Genomic DNA, 12,712 nt, shown 5'->3' on the forward strand with positions numbered 1-12,712 from the left:
GAAAAGGGAGTATTTTAAAATTCACTGCAGTTTTCACAGGAACGGAGAACCATTTTTTGTCTAAGAGTGTACTGAAAATATGCATGACCCAAGTCTACCTTAGGTGATGTGTTAGGAGACTTCTCTCTTCAGGTACTCATTATTTCAAACCCCAAAATGTGGTATCTTGTGTGTATTTATCTATGTATTTTGGATAATTTGTTCAGGTACTCAAATGCTTGTTTTAACATGATAATGTATTTATATTATTTACAGCCTTGCTGAATTTATAGCTCCATTGAGACCTAAGATGTGCATAAATTATTGTCAGAAAATCTAATACTCTGTGTTGTAGGATGACCATTTGGTATTCACCTGTGAATTACTTGAAATATTTCACAGTGTTGTTTGTACACCCACCCACAAGTGTGAAAATTAATTTCATAGTTAATTTGGGAATCTATTTGGTCTCTTTACAGCAGATGTCTTGGCTTTCAGAGCTTTCATTGTAATGCCTGTGCTACATAAATACATTTTTTTCCTTCTCTCCTCAGAAATTTTTCCAAGAGATTCCAGTTTAAAAGACAAGTTCATAAAACATTTTACAGGTAAGGCACCTGCTTGCTCTTAATTTTCCTATGTGTGCATGTTCTAAGTAGCCATTAGTCACACCATTAGTTTTTTTGAAGCTCAGCACCAAGTTTAACATTTTTGAAGTTACATGTGCATGTTTGAGGACTAGAAATTTTTGAAGAACTCTAGTTGCATTGAGGTTTGAGTCTCCCACTGAATAATCTAGACTAAAATAACTTTCAAAACATGGTAAGTTAAAACATTGTTTAAAACCTGTTCTTTAAGCTTTATCATCCTATTGTTGCTTTCCATATTTATTTTTGCATTCACTAATTTAAAAACTTTTCAATGGACTGTACAGATCTTTCAGAAACAGACCTATGTGGCTGAGTAAATTTTCACTATATCAGGAAAGTTTTTCATCCGTCTCATGATGTATACGTGTGGATTCTTATTAGAACGATGGAAACAAATAGAACAAGGAAGGATTAAATCAGGGTAAATGGAAAAGAAAGATAATTTGATATTTCAAGTATGAAAGTTTATGATGATTACAGTCAACTACTTGAAAACTGAGGTGGACTTGTATAATTAATTTACCTTTGGGCATCTCTTTTGTAACTACCGGGAAAAATATTGTACCCTCTGAATATGTGCAATAGCAATTACCAATGGCAAGATGCTGTCACTGAATCTTTACTCTCCAGTTCTGTAATTCATGAAAGTGAAGGTCGCAAAGTATGAGACTGCTAATCTGTTGGTGATTTTCAAGGTTATTTGGATGAGTGAAACTAAAAGCTAGAGAAATAGTTGTTGGTAGGAGCGTGAAAAAGAGAACTGGAAATAATTATGTGTTTCCTCTTTGCTGGAAATTTTAGGCAGTCCTTGGCAAGAAAGGAAGAAATTTGTTGTCTCTTTTGCATGGAGGAAGTGTACTCAAACCTTTAAGATAAGGGCAACTTTAAAGATCTTTCTGCCAATGGCTAACTTACTGCAACCTAACAGCATCTACAGGAAATGTGCCACAGCCAGATGACCCTTGATCCTTGCACTAAACAAGAATAATTACGAACCTGACCATTTTCAGTCCATATCAGAAAGCAATGAACATAGAGGTTTGAACTGTGCTATGCTATGTAGCTCAGGAATACTGAATATTCCTCTCCTGGGGAGGACAGACAAGAAAGATGTGTTTATGTTAGCACCTAATCCATTTCCTTTTCATTTTTAACTTTGGAAACTCCTCAGCTACCATAAAAAGTTCAACATAAGAATCTGGGGAAGCTAAATAATGAATACAGAGTGAGTTTCATTACTCAAAACCAGTGAAAAACAACCATGAGTGTTACAGAAGATATTTTGATAGTACTAAATCATAGAAAAGAAAAAAGAAAAAATTACCTAAAGGCCTGTCTCTGGAGCCATTCACTAAAGTCTTTTTCTGCATGAGTAGTTGCCATCAAAATTGCTGAAATGACTTGACAAACATTAATAAGAATTAATAAGGAAAGCAGGTTCATTCCAAAATGCTGGAAGTTGTTTTGTTGGCTCAGAATTTCTGCCTAGAATGGCTGCTCAGGATTTTCACATTTCCTTCCTTCCTTCCTTCCTTCCTTCCTCCCACACTTACTTCCTTTCTCCCACACTTCCTTCCTTCCACACTTCCTTCCTTCCACACTTCCTTCCTTCCTCATTACCTTCCTTCCTTCCTTCCTCTCCTCCTCTCTTCCTCCCTTCCTTCCTTCCTTTCTTCCTTCCTTCCTTCCTTCCTTTCCTTTCCCTTCCTGTCTGCCTGTTATTTCTTTTTCACAGCTTAATTAGATGTGTAATCTGTAGGTGTTTTCTGAAATGCAGTCTAACTTTGGGTTTCTTTATTCTGTTCCAATTGTAGTCCTTTTTCTAGCAACCTTCATTAATTAAACTGTTTGACTATAGTCCTTACTAGTCAAGAACCTCTTAAACTAATGAATTTGTGAAAAAGAGGAGAGAAGGTGAATTCAGCATTATCTTTACAGTTTTGGGGTTAAGAAAATTACTGCATGCTTCTTGTATGCCAAGTATAGTAGACACATTTTAAAGCCAAATAAGAGCCATATGTAGCAGTCCTCTACTATAGGAAAAATGATAAATAATCTTGTGAGTCATAAAGCAATCTATCAATTTAGCTTGAAAAGCCAGCTGACACAGAGTGCTCTGTAAGGCACAAATAAAATTAACAGCCTATTTTTGATGACAGGGAAGAGAGCTAGAAAACCATATATTATCTGAAGGAACATGGAATTTATTTATGACAAAAGCCAATGTTGTCTCCATATATGCTGGATAATTTCAAATTACATACCTTTTCTCAAGCCTAACTACTCAGATAAAAAATGTCAATAATATTCCAATTCAAAGTTGCAAAGGCTGCTATTTCCTTTTATTGAAAAGATTATTTGTACTGAAAAAAAATGTAATTAAGTCCATGTACTGCTGTAAAATATATCTAATCTTCAAGCATGTTCACTGCCATAGAGAGGAATCTTCTCTTGAGCTCATGGCAGTTTGGCTTCACTATCCAGAGACAATTGGCTTGGTATATTTTACCAGGCTGATGAACCACCTTTCAAGTTGTGAATGCTATCTTCCTCTGACAGGAAATTTAGCCAACATGGTGTGCTGGATTTAGATTTAAATATAGTCTTATTCAGTTAATGGCAATTTATGTCAATATTTTCTGTCCAGATCACTGGATCAGCTGTCAGTGATAGTATTGCTAAGCAGGTTACATGATGCAAATATTACATTTTTGCTCTCGTTTTCAACTTGGATGTAATCAGTAATAGTTTCCAGGTTCATCAACAATTATGGAAGGGCTCTCTTTGGCAACTTGTTACCTTTGAGCCATGTTTTCATAGAATCATAGAACCATAGAAGGTTTTGGTTAGAAGGGACCCTAAAGATCATCTAGTTACAACCCCCTTGTAACGAGCAGGGACACCTTTCTTATCAAATATTAATGTAGGCAGATGACACTGTATATCCAGAGAAGGGAGCAGCACACTGTACACTGGGCACACAGGGATTTGCCTCACCCAAAAGACGAAACACATCCTGCCCTCTGCACATTTGCATCCTTTTTTACTAGGATTATTTTAACAGGAGATCAGGTTCCTAGATGTTACTCAGCTGTCAGGTTTTTTTTCCCTCAACACCCACACTGTATATTAAGAACTTCATAAACCATCTATGAGCAAATTAGAAGCATTAGTACATGAAAGTACTTCATCTTTCCAGGGATTAGAAACTTATATTTACTTAAAATGTTGCTTTTATTTATCTTTAGAAATAATATCTGCATTCCAGATGCATTATTCCTTCTACATTAGACTACTGACAACTGCTGAGGAAACTAAATTCTATTGTAGTTGCACTGTTCTGTTTTTCACCATATGAGAAATTTTACTGTCAATTCTGAATTACTGGAATTTCAAGGCTAAGCCAGCCCATCATTTCCACAGGTCATTTTTCTGTTTTTCATAGCATCAGCATAAAGACATAGCAATAGTATTTCTTTATGTTATTTCAGTAGCACTTTTGTAGTTGTCTTGCATCGTAAATGTTTAAGGTATAGTAAAAGACTTAATGCAATTTTAGCCAAGAAAAAATGAACTTAATTCTATGTGTTGTCATCATCCATTGAAGCTGCAGAGCAGTGACACTGAGAGCTTGTGGTTAATTTCTGCTTACTTTCAAACAGGGCCAGTCACATTTTCATCAGAGTGTAGCAAGCACTTTCATCGACTGTATCACAACACAAGAGACTGCTCAACGCCAACCTGTAAGTAGTAAAGTACCTTAAAATGTTAGGTGTGATACTTGTTTAAAATCAACCCACTTTTCCTGCTGTGTCTGATGTGCTGGTCCTTGTGTAACAGTTGCTCTTTACCACTGTATTACAAAATATGCCCAAGGTTTAATATATCAAGATTTTCTGTTAATGCACTTGCTGTCAGCTGCATATCATAGAGTTCCTGCAAAGCAACATGGAAATAAATGAAATGAAAACTACACTGAATAAACATTAGGGCATGCTTATGCAGAGGGTGGAAATGAAACCATATTCTCCTTCCTGCTCTATTTGGTTTTACTTATTAACTTGTTCAATAAGAGAAAATCTGAACCTTCTCTTAATGGCCAATGGTGTGGTTATATCTTGGGGTTTTAGTATATTTCAGTTTGTAATGACAATTTTCTATTATATGCCCATTGCTAACATGAAATGAATTAATTCATAATTTCTGTTACTGATACTTTAATTTCTTATCAAATAGCATTCCTCTGTGAGATCTGCAGGGTTTGCTTTAACACAGCCTGAATGTTATTTGGTCAGAGAGACTGAAAAATTTAAGTGTTCTAAGATGTTATTGAATAGATAAAACAAACGAACAAGAAACTCTAAGCAAAATGAAAATCCCTTAAAAAGATCCCTTAAAAAATCCCTTAAAACTTCAGCATTCTCTAATGCAATAGACAATTCTATTAAAGTGAGTGGAAAATAAGCAATATCATTTAACTAGAAAAGGTGAATCTCATTAGTGGTGTGTAAGCACAAACTATGGACCATGATAGTTTGGAAGCTTTCCAAGATTTAACATGAAGAAACAGTTATAATTTTTGACTGCATCACTTAGAAAGATGGTAAGCACTTTGTCAGCAGCTGAGATGCTCTCTCACCGCAGCTCAGCACCTCAGAGGATCTAGCTATTGAAAGGGGACAGAGCAGCCCTCATCTCCGTCTGTCTTTACACTTATCAGAAACTGGAATGTAGAAATTCATGGCTGAACCTCAGAAGATATACATACAGCTTTCTAAGTAGACATATGAGTAGGCTAGGCATGTATCTATTACATGCTGCATAACAAAAATACCGTGCATGTTGTGTGTTGCATGCCTGGATACATGGATCCAGAGTACATGAATATTGTTTGGATTCTCCTGTATTGCCTGAGTGCTTCCCTTTATTTATCATGAAATGCAGTCATATCATTTATCTTCTAACTAAATAGCTTTTCTTAAAAGCAAGACTGTGATTAGGATGGTGTGAAGACTTACCTTTAAGTTCAAATACCAAAACAAAATGTAAAATAAAAAATGAGATTAAAACCAAATCAGGGTTGTTTTTCTCCTTTGCATTAACCAAACTCAAGGCAGACAATGAGTTACATTCCACCTGAAATGTCTGTTGTTCTAAAAAGGAGAGCTAAATCTTCAGAATTGTCTCCACCTTATGCAACACTCAGGGTTTAGAGTTGCTATCAAGGCTGATCATAGCCAAGATATTTTCCTATCTCTTTAGAGGGGATTGGTGTTTTCTTTCATGGACACCTTAGTCACGGTAGGATGTCTGAAGATGAGTTATTTCCTCTCCTCCTGACATGGTTATATACTGTACGAGTATTAACTGAAGAACTGAAACCAGGCTAGCGTTCAGTCTCTTGCTGTTCGGCACAATTTATATTAAGTTTTATTAAAATACTTATCAAGCAAGAGAAGAAAATCTCACCTAAGTATTTCTTATTACCAAATAGATAGATCTTTCCATCAGAAATGATGACGGTGGCTCAGGGTTCACTTGAACCAAGGGGCCATTTGAACCAAGGACACCAGGGAGAGGGATTGGAAGTGGAACATTAGTATCTCTAGTCTGATGATTAGAAGATGTACTTAGATATGGAAAATGCTGTTGTCCATTAATGTTAATACTAAGTGGAGCAATAAAAAGTTTGAAACAGCCTGACCTCAAACTATGTCATACTCTGCTGGTTAGAATAGCCTCCCAGTTAATGAGTTAAATTCCTTCAGGTAAAACTGGGAGCTGAACCTGGTCTTCCACATCTTAGGAGGAAACTACCTGGTAGAAATTTAATTGCTACCGTCACTTACATTTCCTCTAGAGCCCTGGCTATTGTAAGGTAAAACCTAATTCTGCATTTGCACACATACTTTCATGATTTTCCATCAGGTAACACTTTCACTGGTGTCTGATATTCTAGTACAAATTTTGTATTTAATTGTATGAATTTTTCAGGGTATCTGGCAACTGATTTTTGCTGTGGGTAATTTTGTTTTATAGATTACAAAAGGTGTGCAAGGTTGCTAACGAGATTAGCAATGAGCCCTTTGTGTACACAGTCCTAGGATGTTTGCTATGTAAGTATCATTTTCCCCACTCATTCTCTTATTTGTTGAGTGGTCTAGTGGTTTACTTCACACTGGTATCTTGTTACTAGGTTAGCATGCAAAAATGTGGTTATAACAGAGAGCATCAGCTTGCAGCTTTGGCATTGCAGGACTAACTGGTTCCTCATGGAAATAGAAGCACAGATACCTCTGGCAGGCCCACTGTAATTTCCTGCAAGTCACTTGTGGCACCACAGTCCATGATTATGCACTGGGTGGCCTCTTACTGTTCAAAATGTCAAGCAGCCTTGACATTGAAAACAAAATGCCTGAGGACTTCATCAACACATTTATTTCAGGCCATTCAGGAGAGGGCTTTGTTGTTAATCCATGGAAGGAACAGAATGTCTTGGTCTCAGGTCTGCCAGTGCAATCTTCATAGATAACCTGTTACTTCATTCATCTTTGGGACCCCTTTCCATTCCAAAATTGTCTACTGAGAATTTCTCTGAAGTTAATACCAGTTTGTGGTCATGGAAGGAAACTGAACATAAAGATGTGACAAAGCTAAAGGCTTCACATAACAGTCTGTGAAAGGAACCAGTCCATTCTTGTTTATGAATAGCATGTTAAATGTGTTAATTAAACAGCATTGTCACCAATAAAAGGAACATGTCCAAGTGAGCTGTTTTCTCCAGTTGTTGGAATATCAGTAAGATGGTTACACTTGCAACAGTTAATTTGAAAAGCCACACTGGCTATTATTGACCCATAAAATGTGTAAAATCAGTGAATTTAGTATATTTACATTTCTTTAAAAATGGTTTTTCACCACCTCCTCCTGACAAATTCTGCAAGCTGGGAGTTTGGGGGAGTTGTGCTTCTTCCTGCATCAAGACTTCAATTCATACTAATCAAGAATAAGAAAGGAAGAGTAGGATATGAGTCAGTGTTAGCTGATTTGATTTCCAAGTGGAGGTGGGATTCATTTTGGTTGCTGTGAGAAAATGCTTTGAAGAATATAGCAATATTTCAGTGCTGAGAAGAAATGACATCATTTCTTTCTCTTCCTCTTTTCTTAGCTGTTTTCAGTTTGTCCTCTTGCCTTCCAGGTCTTATAGATGGCTTTGAATATATCAAGGGCACTGAAACAGAGACTGACTAGGGATCTCATTACTTTGCCTGGGTCTTCTTTTCATACTAAAGGCAGGAATCAATTTCTGAGTGTCCAATTTTAAGAAAACAATTTTTTGTGGTGCCTGAATTACAGTTTGTTGGTGTCTTGTTTCAAGTATCAACTTTCTCAAACATCCCCAAACTCTCATTCTCTGCACTTTTGCCTATTTAGTCTGTGATTTTCCCTTGTCTGTATCTGTTTACACCTCTGGGTTTCACGTATTAGGGATTTCAGAAAGATTTCTGAGTGTCACAATACTTTTTTTCTCTTTTTCTTTCAAGAGAATGAGTCAAAGATCTGCATACATATCCACAGTGCATAAGCATCTATCTCATCCTATTTCCATCTTTAAAATACAAAAGGATCAAAAGTTGCTATGATTTGAAAAGCCAGGTGTTTTAATTTGCCTGCCAAAAATATACTCAAAGACATGACAGGTGGGGAAGGGAGGTTTTAAATGTTAACAATTGTTCACTTAAAGCAGTATCTAGGCTGGCTTTCTCTCCACTTAGTTAGAAACAGAGAAAACATTATAGGAAAAAGTAGAGGTATGATCTGAGTGTTACCCAGCTGTCTCTGTGCTCCCTCATCCCATTCCTCCACCAAATAGAGTGGATAGTTTCCATTATAAATAATTCAGCCTCAAATCTTCATATCCAGTGCTTTCTGGAATGGAAACATTTTTCTGAGAAGGAAGAAGGGTGGCAGGAGTTGCTCTCTCTTCTCTTCAAACAGACAATGCAGTGAACGAATGACACATGTTCATCTCTCAATAACACCACATTCCTAGCATGATTCTGTGATTGCTTCTACTCCATCTTTTGGCAGAGAGGATCTGTTTTCCTCACCTCCCTCACACTAGCGTAGAGAGGACAGGGTCACAGATCCTGTTACCTGTAAGAGAATTTGTCTTTGCTTTAACATCTGAGAGTCTTGGAGGTTCTTGGTTGCCTTGAAGCAAGAGGCTCTCTCACTCAAAGAACTGACAGCTATTTTTAAGCATTTCTCCTGCCTATACTAAAATAGGCTACATTTTCCTCATAAAAAAAGAACTGCAGTGCTCTTATGCGATTTTCCTCCCTCGCCTGTAAATACCCAGATACAAGAAGGAGACATGGTCTTCTCCTCTTCGAAATGAAGTTTTTCCTGGGGAAAGTCAATCATCTTCCCACAGGGTCTGGTAGTGCAACCCGTGGCGGGATGTTTCAGCACCATGGAGAGGAGAAGCAGCCGCCGGGGTGGCTCCGGGCGCATGCTGCGGGGTGCTCACTGTCCTTACAGCTTTTAGAGCTTTGGGTGTTTGGTTGGGTTTTTTTCTCTTAATTTAGATCCTTGCAAATGGAAATAAAGCATTTGATGAAACCCAGACCGTAGAAATCTAGGTGACTATGTGTGTGGGAAACTTCGCCGCAAGATGCAGCAGTGTGGACCACTGTGTGTTCAATCTCTTAGCATCGACGATGAGGATTTGCCATGGCAAAATTCATTAGTGTTCAGAGGAGGGCAAGACCCACTGGCATTCTGGAGTTAATCTTTTTATGCAATCTGCAGGAAACTGTGATTTATAAACACAATTATACTAAGCAGTCTGCCTCTGTGGTTTGAAACTAGTTATAAAATGGTATGTCTTTTTGTTTTGCAGACTTTCTACCAAGGAGAGAAAATTCTGATTTGCCAAGAAAGTGCCTTGAAATCTTCAAAAATGGAGAAAACATCTTTTACCTTTTTGATTTACAACATTTTGTTACTAGATGCATTTTATTTTCATATATTTGTTGGACATTCCATATTTCTGTGAAACATTATTTTATTTTGTAAATTTGTTGCCTATAGTTCAGATAAGCCAATTATTTAAATACATTGTATATAAAGAATACTAATGATATACTGATTAAATGTTATAACCATATGCAGGGAGTTGGTAAAAGTTTGCTGTTTCTCTTGTTCCATTGTATTTACATTGTTCTGCTCAGGCTCTTACTTTCATTATTTGCACTAACTTGAAATGCAGAAGTCTATGTAACTGAAATCTGAATAAGCTGTAAGTGGGGAAGTTTTACTTGCCATGGAAGATATTTTATATTATGAAGCTTTGTTAATATATACATATATATTATTGCGCATCAGAAAAAAAATTGCTCAGAAATGCACCTTGCTTTCAGGAACATTTGTATGACTATTCTGGACTTTCATCAGTTACATTTGTACTGGCACTTATGGAAAGAGTTGCAAATAATGTAAATATAAAGACTGGAAAACTGCAATGCAGTTTTGGTGGAATAAAGAACATAAAAATAAATATTTTACAGGAGAGGTTATTTAAGTTTATTAAGAGGTCACTTATTTAAAGTATAAATTTAATCTATATGGTGAACTTGAAATAGTTTTCCAATGAGAACTTCAAACTTGTGGGTTTATTATTTTACAGTGATTCATTTTCAAGTGGTAAATTTTATTCAGCTATTTATTCTTCAGCTGAATGAGGTGCAAACAAAAATGCATCATGCACCCACTGTGAACAACAGAAGCCATCTGTGAGGATGAAAAGAGGGTAATGAAATAGTCCAGTAGAAGAGAAAATGCTTTAAAGCATAATATCATAAAACCAAGGGGTATAATGAATGAATTTGGCTGGTGACACATCAATCTTAACTATTTGGGAAGAATCCAAAGCACTGCTGCATATTCTTTATTTAAAATCGAATTGTATTGGTAACATTTGTTTTGCATTTGTCTCAGCTCTTTTATTGCAAGCTTATATGATTGCTTTGCAAAGAACCTAGTATGAAGGGAGGTTTTTATGGTCAGGCCTAGAGTAATTGACAACACATATTGATTACTGTGCTCAAATTGCAGTTCTTGAGATCTACTGACCATTCAAGTTAATCCCTTCAGATTAGATAACTCTGTGCTTTCTGTCATTGTCGGTTTCATGAGCCCCTTAACTTTATGGCCAGCATTTTTCCATCTACAGAATAGCAGGAAAGCTCTGCCCTGGGATTCCGAGTAAAATAGCAAACAGCTGCTTTATTACCTAAAGGGGTTTCCTTTCTTCTTTCTATATTGTTCAGTGTGTTTCAGCCCCAAAGTTGTGCAGCATTCTCTGATGCACTAGGCAGTACAACCCACAAATTTTGCAGATACTATCATGTTCTGTTCAGGCAAGAATTTATTACAGCACTTGTTTCTAACCAGCTCCTTAGCCATGGCTGTTGAAGTAATTGCTCCCTCTGTAGTTCTGGCAAGAAGGTTGTCCTGTGTTGGTTTTATTTGTTATTAACAGGATTGGTTTTCAAACCTTTGATCAACATGTTCTTTCAGTAAGAACAAAGTTTTCAAATCTCCCTCTAAACCATGTTAGAGGCAGTATTCACACTGAAAGTACAGTAGCATATGGGAAATCGTAGTGGCTGAAAGGTGAGATGGATAACCATGTTTCTCTCTGAGTAATATACTTTATAGAAGGATTATTGCCCAAAACACTTCAGCCTGAAGAGACAGGATGAGGCTCAGGACAAACAATCAGAGGCTCCAAGAAAAGCCTTTGTCTTTAGACCTGATTTTATATTTCCACTCTGGTTTGCTTTCTTCTCAATTTAAAAAAAACCCCAACATTCTTGTTGCTCTCCTAAATGGGCTGGAAACAAGGAAAGTAGAAGCAGAAAAAGTGTGGGTTTGATTTTGTTTGGGTTTTTATGTTTGTTTTCTGAAAATGACTGTGATACAATGTGATACAATTTCTCCAATGAGAAAATCTAATTTGGATTATTTTATACATTTTTAGGCTCAAATCTAGTGTGCTAAATCAAAAGCTTCACTTTCATAAAAATAAAGACATCTTTCTATTGAGAAGAAAAGTTTCAACTCCCTGTCTTTGAAAAGATCCATGGATGTTTCAAAGATGCTAAGCAGAGATTAGTATGATAAGTTAAAAATGTTGATGGAGGAAAAAAGTGCATGAAATTAATAAGAGGATAAACCCACATAGTTCTTTTTTCTCAGAAGTCAAATATCTTAGATTTATTTTTTTTTCTGAAGGTAAATTATTCTTTGAGACAGCTGTGGAATGGATTGCTTTTTTCTGTTTGTCCCCTTTTGGATGCTCAGTGTGCCCTGGACAGCTGGAAATAAACCCAGCTTTTCTTTACAATCCCTCAACACATTTATTTGTCTCTATTCTTCATCGTAGTTTTTAGATGCAGGGCTACTAAAGTTAGTAGTACAAAAATCACAAAGTAGCATAGCACAGTCACTTTACTATTCAACCTGAAACATAAGTTGTGTTCCTTTTGCTATGAAATTTGTTAACAGTCCTGCATTTTTGGAACCAAGTTTAGAGGGTAGTTATTTAGAAAGACAGTAAAGAACCAATGCCATAGAAGCTGAGAGAAGATGACACACTTTTAAGTAAGCTGTGGGTTTTCTGTCACACTTCACATGCAATTGTTTTCTCTTCCAGATTTCTTTTGATTTTTTCCCATGTGATTAAATCAAAAGATGTTTTAGCTTCAGAACTAAGTCCAATTACGGCTTTCCCCATAACCTTGTGTGTTCAAAATTTATGTCCAATTTCTGCCTTGGTGGAGAATATTCGATAGGGACAGAGCCAACAGCTACAGTAGTGCCTCATCCCTATTTTTCATGCCAGCTAACTCATCACCTTTCTCAAACAATTTCATTGTTTCAGACTTCTGAATTTCTAAAGAAAACCACTGTAGGCAAATAATATTGCTGCTCTGGCATATTACAGAGGGAGTCACAAGGCCACCAGCAATTTAACCTGGGTCTGTGTGCATAGAGACTACAAAGCAAAGTTCAAC

The 12,712-nt window shown here is 36.6% G+C and overlaps 1 protein-coding gene across 1 annotated transcript; it reads left to right on the forward strand.

Annotated features, from left to right (window-relative positions):
* Positions 1–533: 533 nt before the first annotated feature.
* Positions 534–10,180, forward strand: FAM150A (family with sequence similarity 150, member A; the record flags this gene model as incomplete). Its single annotated transcript, XM_009081025.1, has 4 exons — positions 534–587; positions 4,292–4,372; positions 6,669–6,745; positions 9,535–10,180. Coding segments are annotated over 3 exons (200 nt in total), but the record flags the coding sequence as incomplete, so codon positions are not given.
* Between the last annotated feature and the right edge of the window lie 2,532 nt (positions 10,181–12,712).

The sequence above is a fragment of the Acanthisitta chloris genome, unplaced genomic scaffold (assembly GCF_000695815.1).
Source record: "Acanthisitta chloris isolate BGI_N310 unplaced genomic scaffold, ASM69581v1 scaffold2278, whole genome shotgun sequence".
NCBI classification, from domain to species: Eukaryota; Metazoa; Chordata; class Aves; order Passeriformes; family Acanthisittidae; genus Acanthisitta; species Acanthisitta chloris.